The 23,603-nt window shown below is 42.9% G+C and overlaps 1 protein-coding gene across 3 annotated transcripts in view; it reads left to right on the top strand.

Moving 5' to 3' along the window:
- atp9b (ATPase phospholipid transporting 9B) overlaps positions 1 to 23,603 on the top strand; it is a 37,997-nt gene extending 14,394 nt beyond the window's left edge. For 2 of the 3 annotated variants that reach the window (XM_086194137.1, XM_086194140.1), the window contains 20 exons: positions 581 to 657; positions 4,405 to 4,565; positions 4,785 to 4,927; positions 6,826 to 6,938; positions 9,390 to 9,635; positions 13,006 to 13,167; positions 13,391 to 13,483; positions 14,486 to 14,569; positions 15,627 to 15,797; positions 15,942 to 16,040; positions 16,163 to 16,252; positions 16,551 to 16,695; positions 17,079 to 17,143; positions 17,475 to 17,630; positions 17,750 to 17,814; positions 18,531 to 18,639; positions 18,736 to 18,793; positions 19,696 to 19,899; positions 20,831 to 20,863; positions 21,134 to 23,603. In XM_086194137.1, the coding sequence (XP_086050263.1) occupies positions 581 to 657; positions 4,405 to 4,565; positions 4,785 to 4,927; positions 6,826 to 6,938; positions 9,390 to 9,635; positions 13,006 to 13,167; positions 13,391 to 13,483; positions 14,486 to 14,569; positions 15,627 to 15,797; positions 15,942 to 16,040; positions 16,163 to 16,252; positions 16,551 to 16,695; positions 17,079 to 17,143; positions 17,475 to 17,630; positions 17,750 to 17,814; positions 18,531 to 18,639; positions 18,736 to 18,793; positions 19,696 to 19,899; positions 20,831 to 20,863; positions 21,134 to 21,270 (2,411 nt within the window). In that variant the 3' untranslated portion in view covers positions 21,271 to 23,603. The remainder of the gene's footprint in view (positions 1 to 580; positions 658 to 4,404; positions 4,566 to 4,784; positions 4,928 to 6,825; positions 6,939 to 9,389; positions 9,636 to 13,005; positions 13,168 to 13,390; positions 13,484 to 14,485; positions 14,570 to 15,626; positions 15,798 to 15,941; positions 16,041 to 16,162; positions 16,253 to 16,550; positions 16,696 to 17,078; positions 17,144 to 17,474; positions 17,631 to 17,749; positions 17,815 to 18,530; positions 18,640 to 18,735; positions 18,794 to 19,695; positions 19,900 to 20,830; positions 20,864 to 21,133) is intronic. The other variant, XM_086194139.1, reaches the window with a different exon arrangement.

The raw sequence follows: 23,603 nt of genomic DNA, 5'->3' as shown, positions 1-23,603 counted from the left end.
GCATGCTGAGCCGCATACCATTTGTCACATTTCTGAAATTGGAAGTCCACGAGAGCAATTCATCACTTTACTCCTCTAGTCCTGCTCCGTTATCGTGCTCAGTCTCGTGCACTTACCTTTCCTCATTTTGTTTCCTGCTCATTGTTAACTTTCTTGCCATTTTTATAGTTTGGGGATTTGAGGGGCTGTATTAAGGTTTACAAGAGCCTTTGCACACCCATTAAACTCATTTAATATTAATGACTCATTAATCTTTAGTAATAAGGCCACCTTAATGAATTGGCAAATAAAGATGGCAGTGTATTGATCAGGTTTTATGTGCTTCCATAGGTGTCTGAAGGCCCCGAGAGTCGAAGCGTATTAAAACTCCAGGCTGTTGGGTTGAGTGGCAATGAGACAAAACTGCCTCTACTCGGCCTTATTGTGTTTCCTCTCATGCAGTTCATCTTACTTGACCAAGATTAGTGTGTGCATGCATGCTTGTGTGTGTGCATGTGGCTGTGTGTGTGGTGTGTGAGATGGTGGGGGTAAGGTGGTAGTTAATGAGCATCATTACTTTCCTTGTCTCTCTCTTTGGCAGGCACAGTGATAGGGGTGGTGATCTACACAGGCAAAGAGACAAGAAGCGTACTGAATACGTCCTATGCCAAAAACAAGGTGAATACACGTTGGATTTTTTGATTCTACAGGATATAGTTTTCTCTTTCAGACTTTCTGTTTTTTTATGGTTTTTTTTTTGCTGAATATTCCTTGGGCTTTGTTGCAGGATTCATGATTAGATAATAATGATTATGTGGAATTTGTTTAGAAGGGGTAGGGGTAGGAGGGTATGTCAAGTTTGAAATGTCTTGACATATTGATTTGACATCCATCGCGAAATTGAGAAATTTAAATTTCATTTTGCACATTAGGAAACAAATTCAAGGCCGACCATGTCAAGCAAGCATAAAAAGAACTGTGTAAAATCTAGTGCACAGAAAGTAACATCTGCGTCAAGTACCCCTCATGCCCTGCCTCTTCTTTCCCCTGCCTCTAATCACTAATCAATCACTACGACAGGGTGGTTTTTTAACCTTGACTTTCTAGATAAAGCTGGACTTGTCAATGCAAAAGGTCAGCGCCAGTTGCTAATTACCCAAAAGGGAAATTAAGTAACCAGGGATTTAAATGACATTTTTTGGAGAAAGTTAATCCAGCAGAATCCCCATTGAGAGTTAGGTCACCAGATTGGGGAGATTAATGAAAATTTGATTTGAAACAAGAGATTTACATGGAAGATGGTTGAGCCACACAGACATGGGCTGATATCTGAGGCGGTGTTTTGGCATCCCCCCACAGCTGTGTGCTCTTCTAACGGCTGCTGTGGTGCAACTGGGGCTGCACAGTCAATCCAAACAACAGTATAAACCTCTGCAATTTTCAAATCACAGGAAAGTGCAATATTTGGCTGGTTGTGTGTCCAAGTGAAATTGAATATTGTGCCGTTGCAGGGGTGTTACATTCTGCAGATTTAAGGGGGAAAAAAATCTGTGAATGATACAGAAAAAAAGCAAATCACACATAATCATTTTAATGGGGTTTTAATAGAAAGGAGAATACAAAGCCTCTAATATTGCGGTAGAAGTCCAAATAATGGCAATTACATATTTTTTCAAAATGATACAGCCCTTAGTGAACCATTGTCCCTTCCTACTGCTGTAGTTTTGACACCAGGGTCTTATATTAAGAACGTTGATGTGACCGGTCGAACGGTGGTGGCCGGTGTTTTGTGTAAGCTTGACAGCTGAGAGAAATTCAATATTTCAAGGAGATGATGTCAGAAGTGCCAATATGGAGACTGGAGATTTGCAGAGAAAGTCGATGGAGTGCAGCTTTAGTCGCAAGAATGTTTTTGCCTCATATAATCTGTTGTGACACCAGCCAGGACAATGCCTGCACTTGATCAACCTGACGGGACGTCGGACATAGATTCACTCTTTGTCCCAGTGTTGTTAGATAGACCTCTGTCTGAGTAAAGAGACGGAACAATGTCATTTGACAAAGAGCTGTGGCTCAAGTTCCAATACTCTGCCCTGCTCACTTCTCCTAGTGTGTCAGTCTGAAAAACAGAAAATGTCATAGTTTGCTGAGACCTCAGCAGTCAATTTCAGTCCATTTTCTTGAGTCCCATGTCGGCGGCACGAAACGGATTTCTCCTGACTGACTGAAGCCCTGACACTATTTGGTTTTAGTTCAATGAACATTCATGTCCGCAGGCTGCAATTCATCAGATTTCACATGCTAAAATACAAGCCACACTGGCAGATCGAATCTAACACTTTTAGTGGCTTGGAGATGAATGGAGTGAAATATGCACTTTTATTCGGTGTTAGCATGTTTAGGTTGAGGTAATTAAGTCTTTTCCCCTCCTTCACTGAATGAGTAATGACTTCATCTGATCCCAGCAAGGCCTGGAAAGTTCAGACTGCCCATTGTTCATGTAGAAGGGGATCCTTTGCTTTTCAGGCATGCACTGTGCTCTCTGTCTTAATTTTTCTTCATTTTAATCCACCCAAACCCCCTATTTTTCTCAATAGCTCAAGCATGAACCATGTAGTGAGGCACCGGGGTGGGGAGATACCCACCCCCTTGCTCCCCATACCCTTCCCTTCTCTGCACTCTGCTACTGGGAGTTTAACAGCAACTGATAAATCAGTCACACTGGTCTCCCGGCTCTCCTAGTCCTCAGGGGAATGGCCTTGTCGGGGGTTTAGGCAGTGGAGGAATTTTCCTGCTTTTTATATGAGCTTGCAGCCCCCCCCCCCCCTTTTCTTTTCAATTCTTTTATTTGAGGAGGGGAGATGTTATGTTCTGCCGTTTTTGTAAGCGTGGTGCGTCAGATGAAAGCCCTCTGTGTACGGGGCTGCGCTGTGAGCGCTGCCAGAAAGGGGAAGGGCACTTCTTTATTTGACATCTTTTTCCCACATGTTCCATTGGCTGGGAGACACACTCGAAAATTAAAAGACAACTTTGACCCCCTGTTTTGTCTCTTTTTAAAGGGAACATCTCAATATGGGAACTTTTTCTGTTTTTGAGACCTTTTGACCTTCTCCTGCATTCAAAGACAACACTTAAGCATGAAAATTAAGCAGTCTGTGGTTTGACCCAGAAACAACACCAATGAGAGTGTTTACTCTGAACACATGGATGAAAGCTGACAGCTAAGGATATATTTAATTGGCTCCTTTAGCACCTTATAATGTTTTTGGAAACATATGAGAAAAATACTATGAGACTTCCCTTCACATTCACTCATTTTCCATTGATATTTGGATCCCCTAGATCATTTTTGTCACGATGGCTACATCAGCTTTATCTGGGTGTACCTAAATAAATCGGTTCATGTCTGCATTTAATGTGGTAAGTCCCAAAAAAATGTGATTTCTGCTCCAGGAAAATACAATTGTCCTGATGCTATGGTGTGCAGAAAGAATTTAACTTAATATAGACATCAGATGATACTTTACCTAACAGACATTCAAGCTTTTTTTTTTGGTATTAGCGTACAGTAGTGATGAATGAAAAGTGTCTTCATCTGCATTTTCCTTTAGATTTGTGCATTAATTATTGATCTTAGTCGTCTGCTGGGAAACAATGTGCTCTTTTGTTATCTGAAATGTAAAGTAGGGGGGGGGGGGGTTGTTATCTTTCTCGATATTTGACCCAAGAGTGAATAGCACTTCCTTTCAATTAATTTACATCTTACTCTCTCAAAACTTAACAACAATTTAAAAATGGATAGTCCTCCCAAGAAAAATAACCCGATAGGTCATAAGTCAAATGGTCAAAGCAGCAATGAATCTGTGTGTGTGTGTTTTGACATTTTTCAACAACTATTAAACTAACTTTAAACTTGCATTACTGCAGTACAAAGGCAGTTTTTATTTAACGAGGTGGCACTGTTGAGATTCCTGGAAGAGTGACGAGGTTGAGTTTAATCGGATGGAATTTTGGCTTTCTGTGGCAGCTGTAGTTGTGGTCTTAATGCCTTTCAAAATCTTTGAGAACGCGTGTGCCGTGATGGATTTTGCGTCCAATGACGTTTCATAGTGTTTCACTGGTGAGTGAGGAGCGGCGGTTGAGCAATGGCGTAAGGACGAGCTGATGTTACTTTTGGCGAGCAGCGCTGGTGGTTGTGGGAAAATGACCATTTGTAGCTGTCACAGCAACACATTCCTTCTCTTCATCTATATGCACAGACCGCTTTCAACACTGCTCATCCTTGGGACATCAGCAGTGCTCAAGTATGATGCCAATCAGATGTGTGATTGTCAAGAAAAACAAGTCACACACAGGCACAGAGGGTTTTTTTGATATCATGCGTCTCTACAAGGGATTGATCATTTTGTTGCTGTGACCTCGTAGGTTGGCCTGCTGGACCTGGAGCTGAACCGCCTCACCAAGGCCCTGTTTTTAGCCCAAGTGGTTCTTTCTGTCGTCATGGTAGCCCTGCAGGGGTTTGTGGGTCCTTGGTTCCGCAACCTCTTCAGATTTGTTGTTCTTTTCTCTTACATCATCCCCATCAGGTATTTCATTCTAGACTCTCTAGATTTGTTCAGATAGATTTCTTGTCACCATTCAATCCAGAGAGTTGACTTTTACAAGGATAAATTAAAACGGGATTAAATTAAGTGCACAGTGAAGAAAATAGCCCTGTGTATAATTGTGTCCACTGTTCCATCTGTCACTCAAAACTCTTCTTCTCTTTTTCAGCTCTGTTTAACATTATTTGTCCCCTTGTGTAGTTTGCGTGTGAATCTGGACATGGGGAAGTCTGCCTATGGCTGGATGATCATGAAGGACGAAAACATCCCTGGCACTGTGGTGAGAACCAGCACCATCCCTGAAGAACTGGGCCGGCTAGTTTATCTGCTGACGGACAAGACCGGTAAGAGAGCAAATACTGTGAGGACAGATTGTACTTCCATTGCTTGTGAATACAGAAAAGTGTGGGAACATAAATCAGCTCGTAAATTGAGAGGTTCACAAGAAAAAGATACAGCCTTGTTTTGTTTTTTGTTTTTTTACAAAAGACACCCCGTCTTGGGGATAATACTGTATGCTGCTCCCTATTGATTTGGAGATCTGATGAAATCTGAAGCACGAGCTCGTCATCGTCTACAAATTATTCCTTTTTAATTTTGACACTTGTAACGTTACGAGACAAAGAAAAACTCCGATCCTCAAAGTTTCCCAGCACCTTTAAAGATTCCAGTTGCCGTGAGGACTTTCTTTGATTTCTATCATTTGACTATCATGGCCTTATTCTCTTAGTAAATAGCTTCCATTAACAAATGCTAGACATGGTGTCAGAGTGATGAACTCCTCGGGTGGTCCAACATGCCTCTTAGTCTGAACCCACTGATCTAGGTAGCAATAGATTAGGCTTTAGCGCCTATTTATCCAGGTTGATAGTTAAAGCACATAGACAGAAGAACAATCAATCCATTACAATTGGTTAACCCTCTGGCTCTAATGTTTTTCGGAGTTGGATGACCTGTAATCAGCTTCACGCTCTATCAGCACACATTCTGGCAACCAGCATCCATTAAACAAGGCCATTGCCCTCGTTTTCAGCTTTTTTTATGCAATGCTGTGTTTTGTCTGCTAGTTGGAGAGGACATGCAGTCCATATTGGTAATGAGATTAGGTCAATGAGAGGGCAGTCACACCACACTGCAGGTCCCATGATGCATTTTAGGCAGTTTTGTCTGTGTGTGTGTCTGCTTTGAGGAATTTTGTTGAGTACCTTGGAAAATATGTTTTTTAATTTTTGTCATGAATTACTGGCAGCGTCATAATAAAAGTTTTCACATATATATTTTCCCCCCGCCCATTATCAGTATCCTACCACATGTCTTCAAAACTCTGAATGTACAGAACAGATGAATCAACATTTTTGTTTAGTTTTCTTGGGAGGTTGTAAGGAGAAGCAGAAAATAAACAATTAGTCATAACAAGAACAGAATCTGGAATTAAAATGTATGAATTTCACCAGCTAATGTGGCAGACCAACATCTTATTGCATATATATATCTCTTTAAACAATAGGAGAATACTGGGTGTGATGATTGTATAGCCAATCAACTTCAAACCACAAAAAAGTGGAGTGATGAGCTTGAGGATGTAATCCTTCAGGTGAACTTCACACTTGGTGACACTGCCCGCAAGTTTGTCGTTGTGTGGATTCGCGGTTCTCATAATTTGGTCAAAAGTATTTTTTGTTTGCCAGTGTAGATTTTGGGCCACTGGACAGGTCTTGGATGTTGTATAACAAGAATAAACTAAGATAAACCTTTAACGGCCGAGTGTGGAGGATTTAGTGGCGTCTAGTGATGAAGCGTCATATTGCAACCTCTCGCTGCACCTCTCCTTTTCCAAGCGTGTAGGAGAACATACGGAGTGACCACCGTCTTGGCTGGAAGCTCTGAAAATGTTGTGAGAATTCGTAGGTTCTGTTTAATGATTTCCCCAAAATGGTCCTCCTAGTGGTATGATAACAATCTCTAATGACATTATTAAAATGTTGGTTGAGGCTACAGAGGCAAGAATACAGCAAACATATTTTTTTATCGCATTCTTGGCGACCGTTGATGCCGTATGGGGGGGCTCCGTGGAAGAGAGCCTGCCATTACATAACGCTTATTCTAAGCTCGCAACACCACATTGATTCTCAGTGTTAATGATTATATGTTAATTAAAGCATAGTGATGAATGTTATGTTAATTTTCTGCTTATAATATGACATCGTTTGTGATTATTCCCAACTGTTCTTGTGAATTGCAGGCACCTTGACGCAGAATGAAATGATCTTCAAGCGGCTGCACCTGGGAACAGTTTCTTATGGCACCGATACTATGGATGAAATACAGAGTCACATTGTCCAGTCATATGCGCAGGTGAGTCTTCTCTCCCCTCAAATTTATAGGCTTGTCAACCACAATTGTATAAAATACAGCTGTGGTCATGTGTCATACTGGAGAGAAGAAAACAACCAAGCCTGTCACTTACAATATGAACTCTTGTTATCAGGAAGAGGAAGGAGCCTTTTGAATACAAATATGCACCATATTTCACTCTGTATTTCCGGCCTATTCTCTGCCTCTCTCTGTTGATGTCTTTTAATCAATTTTTATATTTAGCTAAGGACAAGTGTTCCAGGAAAAAAAGCCCATATTGTTCATTCATCATGTAGTGTCCCTGAGCAACTCGCCGTACTGTAAGCAAGTGTTTCCTCACTGGGTGGCTGAGGTCTGGCTGCAGTCTTGACAGAATGATATTGTTCACGCTCAGCCAGATCCAAACAGCTGGTCAGCTCTGAAACCATCTGCCCCACACCCCTGCGTACGTGTAATCTCTGCTAATGAAAAACGACTGGTCTGTTTAGTACGGCACAGTTGAAACGGCAACAATTCCTCCGTCCAGCTGATTTTTACTGTGACTTAAAAGATAATAGCTATGTCAAAAAAGCCTTTATTGGCTGTTAGTATGCTACTCATTGATACTCCAGCTCAGGAGACATAAACAAATGAACATTTAAAATGTCCTTAAGGATGCTTACAATAAATTTGTTCACAGATGATTGCCTCTGTGCCAGCAACAGTTGTGGGCATTAATTGGTTTTTGGGTTGTCTTTACGTCTGTGCTTCCCATTCAGTTTCTTCCAATTTGGCACAAATGTCCACTTGGACTTGAGGAAAAACTGAAAAGATTTTGGAGGTCAAAGGCCAAAGCAGCTGTCACTTTACATGAATATGATATCTCGTGAATGCTTTAAGGGGATTTCATCAAATGTGTTTCAACAAACGACTGGAACGCAGTGCAGTATTTCTAGTAAACCCGTAACCCTATACTCAGATTATTGGTGGTTATCAGAGCAATAATAATAAGTAAGAAATCACTGGACTGAACATTCATTCGTCTTCTGGTGTTTACAGTGTTGGACAAGTAGATTATCTAATTTCATGTCAACTGATGCGTCAATCATGTTTATTTCGTATCGAAAAACTGCCCTCTCTGTTGTGCATTTTTAACATGAAGCTCAGATGCAGATAGCAGTCTGGCAGGACAACCTAATGATCTCACCGCACATCAACCTTGATGAAGGTTGTCATCTTGCATCCTTACTGTATCCCCGCCATCACCCCTCCCTCCCTGGCTGGCAGGATTGAAGGTTAATAATGGGCCAAAATCAAATGCTCTAGTAGAGCGTGTAGCTCTTGTCAAATGCAGCTGGCAAAGTGGGCTGTCTGCCTGCCTGCTAGTCACCACACAGTCAAAGTGATAGTTGGTGTCAAAACAGCAGTGTACATAAAAGGCCCTCTAACCAGATATGACACGATAAAGATGGTGATACACTGCTTCCTGCTGCTGTATCATCTAGCATGAAAAGGGGTGTCAGAGGGAATCGGCTGCAAGTGTGGGAGCGTGAAGCCAGACATCAATCACATGAGTTTACCATTCCTACAGGAATCTCCAAGAGGCTGCGTAATGGTATAAACTAGTTCATTCACTTTTAGGGAGTAATTTGTGAGCTGGTACACATCCATCCATCCATCCATTGTCTTCCGCTTGTTCCTATTAAGGGTCGCGGGGGGGCTGGAGCCTACTGGTACATATTCTTTTATTAATTTATTTCATCATCATTGCATTTTTAAAAATTTTATTGGAATACATTGATGTTGTGGGTGGCACGATAGTGCAGTGGTTAGCACTGTCGCCTCACAGCAAGAAGGTCCCAGGTTCGAGTCCCTGCATGTTCTCCCTGTTCCTGCATGGGTTCTCTCTGGTACTCCAGCTTCCTCCCACAGTCCAAAGACATCAAGAGGGGACGAGGCTGACTGATACTCTAAATTGACTGTAGGTGTGGCTGTGAGTGTGAATGGTTGTCTGTCTCTATGTGTTGGTCCTGTGATGGACTGGTGACCTGTCCAGGGTGAACCCCGCCTCTCGCCTGAAAGCCGCTGGGATAGGCTCCACCCCCCGCGACCCTTAACAGGATAAGCAGAAGACAATGGATGGATGGACATTGATGCTGCAACTTCATCATCATTCATCATCATTGATTTATCTGCTCATTATTTTCATGAATATTCAATGAAACATGTCTACAATTTTTAGTCATAGATAGCAAAAAGCAGCGCATATCTTTGATATTTCGAAGTCTGGAACCATCAAATGTTTGACATTTTTGCTCGGAAACCCCCCCCTGAAATTAATTAGTGCATTGTCAAAGAAATAATTTTATTTTCAATCAACCAAATGCTAACATGCTGCACTTCTAATGATTAGCAGACTGATTGTTTACTGCATATTTTCCAACCCTCAAAAATGTTCTTTCTTTATGTCAGGTGACCTCCAGTGGTAGTAGTGCCAGTGGTTCCACTCCATCCCGGAAATCCCAGTCATCAGGTCCAAAGGTTCGCAAGAGTGTTAGCAGTCGAATCCACGAGGCTGTGAAGGCCATCGCATTGTGTCACAATGTCACCCCGGTCTATGAGTCATACGCCGGCGTAAATGGAGAGACGGAGTCTGCCGAGGCTGACCAGGACTTTAGCGATGACAACCGCACCTACCAGGCCTCCAGTCCCGATGAGGTAAAGATGAGCACCAATGTCTTCCATTTTTGTTGGAGTTAGAGGGAGGACATTTAGATGTTCCTCATGAACGAAAGTCAGCCTCAATCTTAAAATGGCCTTTCATTAAACTTGTTGTGAGCAGATTATCAGTGTTACTCCAACTCTTCAGTATTATTGTCCAAGTACTTTTGAGCAAAGCACTGAACACCATTCTCCTTGACAGGCTGAAAAACAAATCTGCTTAAGAAAAAATAAAAAAGTTGTAAGGAAACCAGCCCCTCTGTGTATACTGTATCAGATAGAAACTGTTTATCAGTTTTGTTGAGAATTTGAGAGTCTATTGGACACACGTGAATTAGCTGTTAAAGTGATACTTTGCCCAAAAAAGTCTTTTTTTACCATTTTTCGCGTTACCTCTTTGTTACTTCCGCGTGTGTTTAGCTTGGAGCGACTTGTAGCAAGATTGACCAGAAATATTAGTTGACAAACCTAAGCGGATCCTCTTGTCCAGAACTAGTTTGCTTTGTCCAGCTGCGTCGTCCGTAATCCCTGAATGCTTTGACTTGAGGTAAAAAACAAATTTGAACCCCTCAGAGGTTGTGACCGACGCTGCTGCAAACAAGGCCGAGTACACTTTTGAGTGAACTATCAGTTTTCCAAGTATAAACACAACACAACGCAACAGTTTTCTTCAGCAATTCCTCTCTCACCCGCCTCCCCATTAGTTTTTATTGGTGATGCTAAATAAATCCTTGTTTGTCTTACTGTTAATGAAAGACTATTATGACAGAGGTCATCAACTCCTTGTTGAGGTTAAGCCTTTTTATTGTCCGTATTTGCTCACTGAGAATTTACTGCGAGAAGTGAAGGAAGCAGGAAATGGTCCCCAAAGCCCCCACCCCCACCCCCACCCCCACCCCCAGCTGGCTTTGCTCTGGCTGTTCCTCCATGTAACCCTAGAGTCAGGGCCTTTATGACTGAGGGTGCTGCAAACCATTTTATGTGTTGCCCTGTGCCCTTGTTACAAGAGGATTTATTCATATTTAGTTAAATCCTCGTAACCACGTTGATTACAATGGAAATACTGAGAACACAAAGAGATCTTTTGATAAGGATTAATCGTCAGCATTTGTTTGAAGATCTATTTAATGTTTTTTGAAAGGAGGCTAATCTTCCCATGCACACGTGAGGCTGTGTGAAGCCCTGCACACTCTCAGTCTACTCCCCAGCCTAGTTCAGCCATCGAAATCAAGCTAAAAAGGTGGTGAAAGATAAATCTCAGTGTGTCCTCCTCCCTGAGTTGATATATATATATATTTATTTATATCCCTACTCTCTCCATTGATTCACTCTGCTTGGATTGATCAATATTTAATTTTCTCTCAGAGACGATGAGAGGTAGAGCTCTGTGATTGCTGAAGGAGCTCTGCCTTCCCGTTCTACTATATTCTTTGTTCTATATGTTCCTTTATTTCCCCCTCTCCTTCTCTCTTCATGCCTCTCCACTATCATTGACTGCTTCATCAGATCTTGGCCACTGTACCCCTGTCAGTGATGGTTTGTCTGGCTCAGCCTCTCTAATGTAATGAGCTCGCTGTCATGAAGGAGATGAAGTGGGCTGGCCGTTGAGGTTATTACAGGGGTCATCTGACCTGCTGGTCAGCCGTGCTGTGAACAAAGTCCTCCTGTAACCTTTCACCCTTGTAATATCAGACAAGAGCGTTTGATTGTAGCCTCTAATGTCTATTATCAAGCAGAAAGTGGGTGCTCTATCATTCTCAATTGGACATAAGTGGCAGTTGCAGTGAGTGTATGAGACATACTGCAGTATCTTATGTATGCTAATAAAGTACTTCTTTAGGTTTGGCTCAGTTAGCATCTAGGCATTAGCGTATGGTTGCCCAAACTGGCAAAATGGTGCCAGTAGCAAACCATTTCACCAATAATTTTACAGTCTCTTTCATTTTTAGGTGTATTTAGAGACGCAGTTACCTAATAAATATCAAGAGAAATAGATAAGATTCCAAGTTTATATCATACAATTTGTTCGAGTACATTCCACTAGATGGGATGTTGACCTCTCTTAAAATGGTACTTCCCCTAAAAATGTGTTTTTTGTATGGTGATGTTGTTTTTCTATGCTCCTGTCTGCAAACCAAGTTTGCCAGCTGGGCTAATACAAGTACTGAACTGAATGGAGATACTGATGACATGAGGACCCCAATAATCTGTTGAATGCCAGCCTCGGGCATAGCAGAATAACGGACTTTTCATTAATCTCAAGGTTTTCCAGAAGTCCATCAGGTTTTAGTGTTCTCCCCATATGATGCTATGATATTACAGAGGACAAATTGAATGGTTAAGCATCCATTTTCACAATGACGTGCTCGAGCTGCCTTTAATTGTAAAGGTAGCGCTGCCGTTGTGAATTGCAGGATCGCTAGAGCGCCGTCGACACAATGGGCACGATTCATCGGCCTGTTTAAACCTGCCTGCCGTTGTTGTAAAACAGCAGAGTTTTTCTATTTGCTGTCGTAACACATGATTCACCTGCGGTTTGTATCAAAGTCGACAAAGTAGTTTCTCCAGGGCTGATAAAATCGATAGAAGACCTGGTTTTAGGATCTTCAGCACATGCTGTGTGTGTGTGTGTGTGTGTAGCTGTGTACACACGGGATAATGACACACAGATGTGTGTTAAGTAAATGTAGGCAGCCTCTTTTACGGAGCTCAAAGGGGGAGCAGGAGAAATGATGGGGTATTAACAGGAAGTTCCAATTTGTAGGTCAGAGTATAATAACAAGCTTTGAGTGAGCAAATTGAAAATGAACCCATTGAGAATTGAGTCGTGTGCAGCTGAACGCTCACTCGGGGGGCCGCAGTTCCTGCTGAGGAGGAGAGGAGGAAAGAGAAACAGAAAAACGCTTATCTGGAGCTGAATAAGTGGAGCTCAGAGGCTCTGGAGATTCCCAAACTCTCTGATTCAAGTGAAAGAGATGATCAGCTTATGGTCTCTCATGTCGTTACTCTGATTTAAAGAAAAAAGTGCAAGTCATGGTTTTGTCAACCTCTTTCCAGAGGATAAAGACCGACGAGTACATCATTTCAAAATCATCATTATTCTCTATAAACCTTAAACATTTTTGGATCAATGTCTTCTTAAAATCACACACAGCCACCGTCTGGTGTTTTTCTTTCATTGATCTGTTTTTGTTTTTTGTTTTTTTTAATTGGAAAGATGGTGATTGATATTTAAGGATCAGACCAATTCCAAAGGTGACATATGGATCATTTTGCCTGCTTATAAGAAATATGCCAGTTGCCGAGTAATTCAAACGTGTCACAATATTCTTGTGTGACCCTCTTATGGTTGCAATGTGTTCCCCAGGTGGCGCTGGTGCAGTGGACGGAGAGTGTCGGCCTGACCCTGGTGAACAGAGACCTGACCTCACTGCAGCTGAAGACTCCTTCAGGACAGATTCTCTCCTTCTATATCCTCCAGATCTTCCCCTTCACCTCTGAAAGCAAAAGGATGGGCATCATCGTCAGGGTGTGGACCAACATTTTAACAATGTGGCGTTATTCCTCTGTGTGTGGTCCTTTTCTTTGTGTATCGTGATTGTGACACTATTACTATCAGTCCTTCAGATGCAGCAAATTCTCATATTCAAATTTTTAGACATTGAACTGCACTGGGATGATGCATGGCATTTAGTGTAGAAATGTTAAATTTGCATGTAATCATGACGGAGATTGGCATTCTTCTGATCCAGGAGGAGTCAACGGGAGACATCACGTTCTACATGAAGGGTGCTGATGTTGCCATGGCGAGCATCGTCCAGTATAATGATTGGCTTGAAGAAGAGGTAAAGAGGATTTTTCATCCAAAAATGCGTGCTTTTTTTTCTTTCTTTTTTTTTGCCTTTCGTATACTCCAAAAAATATGTGTCTGGAGCTCACAAAGACATTTTCCTTGGTGCTAACATGCGCGAGTGACTTGGCTCAACTGAATGTGCCCGCTGGTCACACTCCCTTTTTTTTTTTTTTGTCCATCAGAGTTCTTGTTAACAATGCAGACATATTACATTGCTTTGATAATTAATCGGCTCATAATTATCCCTTTTCCGTCATCCTGCTAATTAAGTAAGTTCGTTTTCGTTGGATAAGGATAAACAACAGATTCATTTTATAACAGTTGCAAGATATTGTGTTTTTCTCGAATAACCTTGTCGTCAGGGCATTCATGGAGAGATCAACAGGCCGTTTGGTGGTCGAAGGTCTTGTGTGCATACGTTCATAATTATATTGGCATTATTGAGTCATTTGCCACCGGGGGCAGCTTTTGATTTAATTAGTGACCTAGATAAAGTTGCAGTAATTACAGTATGTCATATTCTTGAACAATGGTGCTAATGATGTCCTGTTGGCTATAATATCCCGCTGTCAAATCACTCGCCACGACAGTTAGCCTGCTTGTCAATAACCAATCAACAGCACCGATTCGCCTCATTGGTGTTTCATATCAAAAATAAACCGCCATCTATCCTTTTGTTTTACTGTGTCCTCTGAATTTCCCTAGAGGCTACGTTATTCACGATTGATTTATTTTGGTGTTGGTAACAATATGCTGCTATCGACTGTACTGTACACAGTGTACTTAAACAGCAACAGCTGTGAAGGATGAAATGATCTACTGGCCCATATTTGATTCACTTGGAGGTTATGAAAACACATCGGTTTGATTTATTTGGGAAGTTATTTTACGTAAACGAAATCTAAAATTTAGCAGAGAACTTCAACTTATAGAAGAAAAACCGAAATGAAAATCGTTTCTTTGACTGAAATGAATGAATTCTTCTTTCTCTCAGTGTGGTAACATGGCCAGAGAGGGTCTGAGAACACTGGTGGTGGCCAAGAAGTCACTTTCCGAGGAGCAATATCAGGACTTTGAGGTAAGAACGAGCTCATCAAACTGAGCCGAAGCATTTCTAAGACTGAAGCTGTGGGAGCTTGAAATTCTCAGATTGAGGCTGCAGCAGCGATCGAATTGTACAGTGGTGTTGATTTTTGAAGCTTTATGAAATCAGTGGTAAATGTCGCACTTGTCAGAGTCTCATATCCACATTCGAAATACATAATTATATAAACACGTAAATTAAATGATCTAAATAGCATGGCATTACATTTCTCCAAGTCTTTTTCCTTCTTTCTTTACTGGCAGAATTGTTCAGAATAGTCTTGTTTTATTTTTATTTTGTTTAACTTTTTTGAGCTAGTTGCCCTTGACTCAGTTGCCCGGTGTACTGGGCCTGGTTCCCACAGGTGCTAAAAAAAAGAAAGTAGTAAAAATGTCAACCCAATAGTCGGGCCTTAAAATGTCTTCAGCACGCATTTCAACAGGTCTCAGGATCAGGCCTGGATTACATTATGAAGTTACTGTTGTCTGCACAGAATTGCATCATCGTCTGTCTTGTTTTCAAATGTGTCGTGGGGGAAAAAAATGGTCTCGGTCAGGCTGTAACAACTGCAAAACAGAACCTACATGGAGACAGTATCCACTGGTAAAACCAGCCAAGTCAGCACTTATCAGCACACACCCAGCTAGTGTGTCCCAGTGTTGCATGTTGGATTGTGAAAACAATAGCCACTTATAGAGGTTAAAATTGTCAGTTTTTTTTGTTGTTGTTCTTTTTAATTTCACTTTCATCAGACATGCAGAACTCAAAGTTCAACAACATCTGTCATGAGATCAGCGTATGTTTCATTCTGTTAAGCCTGTTAAATGAATTTGAAGTCTGCTGCACTCTGGTTGAGTATAAAGGATTTATTCCAACACAAATACTGTAAGTAAATTGATTTGCTAATTCTGAGCCTCTGATTCCTCTTCAGACGCTTCTTTTTTGGCCCCTATTGATATGAAGTGGGTTCCAGATTACATTCATATTACTCTTCAAAGAGTCAGAACTGCTGAACCCCCCGGTTCCTCTTTTGTTCTCCGCCTCCATGCAGAACCGCTACAACCAGGCGAAGCTGAGTATCCATGACCGAGCTCTGAAGGTAGCAGCTGTAGTGGAGAGCCTGGAGAGGGAGATGGAGCTTTTGTGTCTAACCGGTGTGGAAGACCAGCTCCAGGCGGATGTCAGACCCACGCTGGAGCTGCTCAGGAATGCTGGCATCAAGGTTAGCCAGCAGAATAATGATGGAGAATTTTTACTTTTGTGGTGGAGGCAAGTTGAGGACTAAGATCATATTCATAATCCAGTGAACTGCCCTTCTTCATATCACATCTTCAATACTTCTTATTGACCTTGATTTCCTCTTTAGATTTGGATGTTGACGGGGGACAAACTTGAAACGGCTACATGCATTGCCAAAAGCTCCCATTTGGTGTCGAGGAACCAAGATATCCACGTTTTCCGGCCGGTACGCTGTTTTCCATCCTCTTCCGTCTCTGGGTTTTGTTTTCATAATACACCTGCTTCATCATTGGTAACAAACAGCCCAAATGTTCTCATGGCTAATTGTGTTGTGTGGCTCTCGAGCAGGTCTCAAACAGAGGAGAGGCCCATCTGGAGCTCAACGCCTTCAGAAGGAAGCATGACTGTGCTCTGGTCATCTCCGGAGACTCCTTGGAGGTACTACAATACTACACAGTGCAGTACACAGTGACATTTCTGTGCACGCCAGATGATGCAGACGTTGCAGCCAAATAGGCAAAGAGAGAATAAAAAGTATTTCTCAGCCAAAACAAATACCTGAGGATATGGAGAAGGAAAAGAATCACAGAAACACCGACCCTCTTGATCATTGCAACATGTTTGTGATACTTCAGACTTACCTGTGAGCTTTTGCGTAGATTTGCAGCCTAAATTTAAGCATTCCTAAAACTTAATGAACCCGTCCTGTAAACTATTATTTCTGGTTCCATTGCAGGTTTGTTTACGCTACTACGAGCATGAGTTTGTGGAGTTGGCGTGTCAGTGTCCAGCAGTTGTCTGCTGTCGCTGCTCTCCAACTCAGAAGGCCCAGATTGTCACGCTCCTCCAACAGCACACAGCCAACAGAACCTGTGCCATAGGTGGGTGATGGCAGGAAGGATGTCGCCTCCGGTCACACAGACAGCCCTGGAGAATTCTGTCATTCCTCCAGGGAGGAACATTTTAATCTATCGGACAGATTAATGCAATCACCAGTCCAGTGGATTCTTTTATTCTCTCTGCTGATATTTAGTAGACATGGATGAGGGTTTTCTCTTTTCTACCATTGTCCTGTTGCTCAATTTCTTTTTGTGGCGATGTTGATTTTCAGCAGGGATCCCCTGCAAGTCCTTTCTCTGTCCACAAGATGGCAGTAAAAGCTTGCTAAGAGGAGCACCTGCATTCGTTTTTCATAGTACAAATTAGAAAACTTCTAACTTTTTTTTTTTTTTTTTTTTTTTTTTATGTTTGCTTTCTCTGACAGGTGACGGGGGAAATGATGTCAGTATGATCCAGGCTGCAGACTGTGGTATTGGAATAGAAGGAAAGGTAGGGGTGTTCAACGCGTGTGAGCTTGGATTAGATGGTGTCACCAGATTGAGTCTGAGGAGCTCTGATAGATCTTGAATAGACGTATGAAACACAGAGTTCATCCTGCCAGTGATGCTGTGAGCTCTTGAAGCCCTCCTTCTTTCTGTAGTCATCTGTTTCCATATCGCAAAACACTGTATGTCCATTGATAACTTAAACTTCTGTGGAATCTCACATTGCTTTGCCATGTAGTTGGTCTGCCTTTGCTGTTCACCGTTGAGGAATTTTTAATCAAATTACTTGTTGCAGCAGTCGTGTCACTTGTTCACCCTCACATGTTATCCAACAGGAAGGGAAGCAGGCGTCGCTGGCTGCAGACTTTTCCATCACTCAGTTCAAGCACATTGGCCGCCTGCTCATGGTCCACGGCAGGAACAGCTACAAACGCTCCGCAGCGTTGGGTCAGTTCGTCATGCACAGAGGCATGATCATCTCCACCATGCAGGTACAGTCTTGTCAAACATGTCATCGTGACAAAAAAAATATATGTGCTCTATGAAGCTGAAATTTCTTGAATGTGGTGACAAATAATTTTACAACTTCATTTTTGTTTCCCATCCCCAGGCTGTCTTCTCTTCCATATTCTACTTTGCCTCTGTTCCCTTGTACCAAGGATTCCTCATGGTTGGGTACTTATACTTTTCAAGTATCTTTTTTTTGGTTTTTTTGTGCAAATGGGAGGAAGTGTGACGAGCACTTCTTGTCTAGCCACATGCGTACGGTATGTCTCATAGAGTGCTGCAGGGATGGTGTTCTTTTGTAGGCAATGACAGGCATGAGCACTGACCAAAAGCCAATGGGGTTTTGATACTGGAATTATTATAGGATTGAATATTGGATGATTGTTTAGAATGTGTTCAGTAGCAAAAATGTATGAGACTTCAACAGACATCTTCAGCGGTCAGCATGACCGTCTTCTCTCTTCCTCAACCAACTCGTGTTAGCAGTTACCTTTTTTTTTTAATGCATCGCAGTGCATATGCTAACTTTTGTTTGAACAGACGTCAGCAGGCAGCTGCAGCGACATGTTGCTTCATGGAAATATCGCTCGCCTTTGCTCTGTTTGAATGAAGTTTCTCACCCTTGGTCTGACTCTGGCCTATTCTGGTTGACACTCATTTTGAAGGAGCAGATCACCACCAACAAGGAGGAAAAACAAAACTCTGCTGCTCCGTCTGCTGCAGCGTCACTTATCGTTAGCCTGGACGGTGTATCGCGCTCAGTCAGCCAGTGGTCACTGGTGTCGTGTCCAGTTAGGAATGGGTGTGGCACTAACAGGAAACAGATTTGTGGGTAAATGTAGTACTCTCAGTTTGATGCGTCCTCTGCTCCTCTTTGTGTGCAGGTATGCCACCATCTACACCATGTTCCCTGTGTTCTCCTTGGTGCTGGATCAGGACGTAAAGCCCGAGATGGCTCTCCTCTACCCGGAGCTTTACAAAGACCTCACCAAGGTACGCTGCTTATATGCAGAAGATGCATGAGACAGTCTCCTCACCTGGTAGAAGTGAAAGTATACTGCAGTTATGGATGATATTTCTGTCTTTCAGGGTCGTTCGTTATCTTTCAAGACTTTCCTGGTCTGGGTTTTCGTCAGTGTCTATCAGGGTAAGGTCAGCCGCCGTCACGGGTAAATGAAAAGATCAGCCTGTTAAAAATGACAGGAACAGTTTTAACAGAACCTGCAGCCTGACAGCATCTCTTAAGAATGGGCTGTTTGGCACCGCGAACAGTCAGTGTAGCTTTTCAACTAACATACCATCAATTTTTTTTTCCCAACGTCAGGGTCCCTTGGCCCCTTCCAGCTCTCAGACAGTCTGTTTCTCAGTATCTTAGGTTTCCGACTGCCATCCGCTTTTACATGCAGGCTTTTGTCTGAGCAGTAAATCGATATTTCTGTAATCGCTAAGCCATGCAGCGTGTGAGAAAGATCTATGCTCCTGCTCAGGCATGACTTCCTGACAGCTTGAGGTTTTTAATTAAAGGCCAGTACCAGGTCTGTGTCGGGGGGGGGGGGGGGGTAAAAAGACAAGAAATGTGAAGACGATATGAGAAGAGCAACGGAGGATGGAAATATTAGGGACCAATCAAGGTTAATTTATTACAGAGTTTGACTCGCTGGAATGTACTGTATGAAAAAGCAATTATGTGATCAGTTCTAGGCTATTAAGCTCGGTTTGTGTCGTCTTATGATCAAATGATGGCTATCAGAAGACAGTAGGCGCCCAAAGATGATTGAGAGTCTGGACGCCTGGAGACGTTTCAGGCATCTTTTTTTTTTCCTTCGTCAAAAATCCGACTGAATCAGTCGTGATGGATGCTCAACTCTAGAGCTGCTTGTGCTGAGCAGACTTGGAGCAGGTGGTATTTTGTATTTTGAAAAATTAATTTAAAAAAAAAAAACCTTAACTCACAAAGACGTTAATCCTGGTTTAGCTTTTACTTTCCCAAACAAACCAAAGCAGTCCGATGATGACGCCGGGCCGGGGATTTCCTGTTTCTACCACCAGGTGGCATCCTCATGTACGGTGCTCTGGTGCTCTTTGAGTCAGAGTTTGTCCACGTGGTCGCCATCTCCTTCACCGCGCTCATCCTGACGGAGCTGCTGATGGTGGCGTTGACCATCCGTACCTGGCACTGGCTCATGGTGGTGGCCGAGTTCTTCAGCCTGGGCTGCTATCTGGCCTCTCTCGCTTTCCTCAATGAGTACTTTGGTAGGTTTTACATTACTCATGTTTATTACAACCTCATATCTTAGTAGAGCTGAAATAGTGGGGGGGTTCTGATAAATAAACCCTGGGTTTGTGAGTTTTTGAAGAAGTTTCATGTCACCCAGCGTGGTGTAAATTGTTCAAAGACACAGAGAGGTCGTTCCACTCAACGGTGTGCTGAAAAACTTGCTCTTGAAAAAGCGAGAGGAAAAAGTACAAGTTAGACAGTCGGACTGCCCGATTTTGGAGAAATAATTGCAATTGTGATATGATTTGCGCTCTTAATTTTTCACATTGTTTTTTTTTTTTAAACCTCCATTACAATGATATTGATGTGATTTTGTGTGTGTGTGTGTGTGGGGGGGGGGGGGGTTCTGTATCAAAGATGTGTTCTTAAGTGTTTAGAATATGATGTGTACATCTCCGCAGCACCACAATATTTGATATTTATGGTCAGTTTGTATATAATAAGCCGAACAGGAGTCTCCCTTGACAGGAAGGAGATCCAGGATCTCCAAAACCCTTGATTAACAAACCATTTTATTGATGACTTCCTCCTGTGTGTGTGTATCTTCTCGTATTTTTGAGTACCTGGATCTTCCTCCTGTCAAGTCTTCTCATGTTTCATGTCTTTTCTGAAGTTTTTATGACGTGAAGACACCGTCATGAGCGTTCAGGCTGACTTTCTGTGCTTACTTCAGGTATCCTCTGACAGAGTAGCTGGACAAACAAACCTAACTTGACTTTTCCAGTCCAGTGTAGACGAAGCGCTCCGAGGTGCCGCCATCTTCCTCTGTGTACTGTTTGATGTAACTAAACCTGGCAGTTCGGATGTTCGGACCCTCAGCTTTAATTTCTTCTCTCTGTCCTTCGCGGTTTACTTCATTCACTCTGTTTCTGCTGCACTTCTTTTGCTTCTCTATGTTGGCGACAGGCATAGGCAGGGTGTCCTTTGGAGCTTTCCTTGGTAGGTTTTTCAGCCTGTAAACCCGCCTCGTCCTCCTCTCGGTGTTCCTTATTTCCGTATGTGTCTGTGAGAACTTCCCCTGTGTCATTTGCACGACATTTGTCTCGTGTCGTCCGTGTCATGCCGTTTCACTTCTCATTCAGCTCATCTAAGACCAGATTTTGAAATTCCTAAATGTATCGCAGATGTTCATGTTGCTCGTCTATCGTGTGATCAGATGATCCTGTGCTATAACAACACAATACTGACGTACCTTGTGTGCCCTCCCAGACTTGACTTTCATCACGACTTGGCCTTTCCTGTGGAAGGTGTCCTCCATCACACTGGTCAGTTGTCTTCCTCTCTACATAATCAAATACCTGAAGCGCAAGTTTTCGCCGCCGAGCTACTCCAAACTCTCCTCGTGAGCCGAACCTGGATTACTGGTTGCGAGCTTCTGCGAGCGCTCTGTTTTCAGCACTTTTGTTTCCCACTGACCACCAGTGATGGACCGTGTGAGCCACTGGAACAATGAAAGATGAAGAGAGGTTATCCCTGGATTTTTGTCGCCGAGACTTGGGTTTACTTGAAAAGAAAGAGCACATCGACGACCACAGAAGCACGGAAGGTTGACTGCACTGAGGAGGCCTGAAACACTTGACCCCACTTTTGTTCGTCAAGGTCAATCTGCCTTCTTTTGCTTTGAAGCATTTCAAACAAATCATCCTCAAGTGTCATTTTATACACTTCTGATTGTCATTGTTGAATTTTTTTATATGTGCATTTCAAAATTTTTAAGTGTTGTTTTTACTCTGTATTGATTGCTGGCCCGCGTCTTTGAACAATGTTGAGTTGCTGTAAGGCAATGGCTCCTAAACTTCCTGTGCCCCCTGAACCTCCTGCTGTGTACCCCCTCTGCCTCCACAGACGGGGCTGGCACCACCAGTTGCTAGGCCAGCTCTCTTGACGTTAATGCTAAAAGCTCCTCTGCTCCCGTGGACGTGGGAAGGGATCGTTTCAACCTTTCATCCGTATTTGAGCAAGTTCGGAAACATATTAGGCATTAAAGGGCAAAAGGTCGGAGGTCTGCTTGGTGGGTATCTGCAGAAGATCCACCCACGACCCTACGCTGCCTCTGATTGGCTAGCACTTGGTGCCTTTAGGTGTGTGGGTGAGATGGATCAGAGTCAGAGCCAATCAGAGGAAGAGTAGCAGCAGGTCTTTGGAGAATGCACGTGATACACTGGTTCATTTTTGGGAGGAAACTCCAGTTTTCTAGGTGTACCCCTGTCTGTGGTGCATCTAGGAGCACCTCTGGGGTACCCCAGCCTGGTGAGACCTGCTCTGTCTTTCAAGCTCAAAAGCTGAACTGCCACTCCCACCGTAGTAATGTAGCTCCTGATTGGTTCCGTAGGTGATGACGCTCTAATGTTAACGTTGACAGAACAAACACCCCTGCAAGTGCAGGAGGATGCACCAGTAAAACAGAGAAGACATTATCTTCACGTTCTTTTTTGACATGTGATGATGTCATCCTCTGCTATGCTGATTGGCTGAACGAGCTCGTCTGCCGGTTCCTCCGCCCTCTCCTAGTGGTTGCAGGATGGACGGGATCCAGGCGTAACTCGGTGGCTCCACTCAGGAGCCCAGGGGATGCTCCCAGCTTGGGAATCACAGCTGTAAAGGATCAAAAAAAAAAACCAACAACAATGATTTAAATGCTTTGTTACTGTAAATAAAGCCTTTACATGCAGCTTTAATTCCCACCGTTAACCTCAGTGCGTCTCACACACATGTGCATTAACCAAACCAAGCATTTGTGAATTCTTTGTCAGCGAGTGACATCATCTAGTGTGATACCAGCACTCCATGGTAATGTCTCTGGCCTTGATTGTACAGTATTACATGACGTTGGTTTTACTTGTGTAACGTGTGCGGGTGGCCAGCCGTCCTCGGCAGTCGGCAGCTCGCTTTGTGCCTCATCATGATGTCAGTCGCTGTATTGAAGCTTCATTTCACAACGACCGACGTCGAACAACGAGAAGTTGTAGTCATTAATTGTGCTGTGACATCTGGACTTCCAGGAGCTCCGCCTCTGCTGCTCCCTCCTGCAAATACTTCTGAAATGAGTCTGACGGCTGTAGATTCTCACGCTTTGACAATACGACGGAGGAATGAGTTTTATTATTCTCTCCTCTTAAACACAGCGGGGATCTTCCACGTCACCCGGCGAGTTGACGGGGTTTAGTCCAGCTATGTTTAATCGGTCAGGTTGTCATGCACCACATCTGAGTTGAGCTCAGGTTATTTTGTTAAAATCGTGGCGACCTCGCCGTCAAATGTAGCTGCACCATGATCAAACCAGACAAATATTGGATGTAGTTATTTTGGAAAGAGTTTCTGTGGCTGCGGCTGTGTTTAAATGTATTTACATTCCTATGAAGACAAACTCCACATGTTGTTTCTTGTTGTCGGTCAACATCTGTTCTGTGAATGTGTCGTGTCAACTTTTCTGTCCTCCTGTGTGATTTCTAACAGTGTCTCTTGTTGTATCCGCCGAAATGTATCCGCTCGCCATTTTCACCAAAACTTTCCACGTTTTCAACATGAATCCCTGTTGTTGTTGTTGTTTTTTTTGTTTGTTTTGGTTTGGGTTTTTTTTTTTTTTGGTAGCTGTTGCTAAGAGGGAAGTGGCAGACAGCTGTCCGTGTCTAGTTTCTAATGTTGTCATAGATGAACAAATAAAGAGTTGAAAGTCGGA

Source organism: Aulostomus chinensis, chromosome 22 (assembly GCF_037954235.1).
Source record: "Aulostomus chinensis isolate RoL2024-O1b breed Wild chromosome 22, RoL_Achi_v1.0, whole genome shotgun sequence".
NCBI classification, from domain to species: domain Eukaryota; kingdom Metazoa; phylum Chordata; class Actinopteri; order Syngnathiformes; family Aulostomidae; genus Aulostomus; species Aulostomus chinensis.
This window is presented reverse-complemented; position numbering and strand designations above follow the sequence as displayed.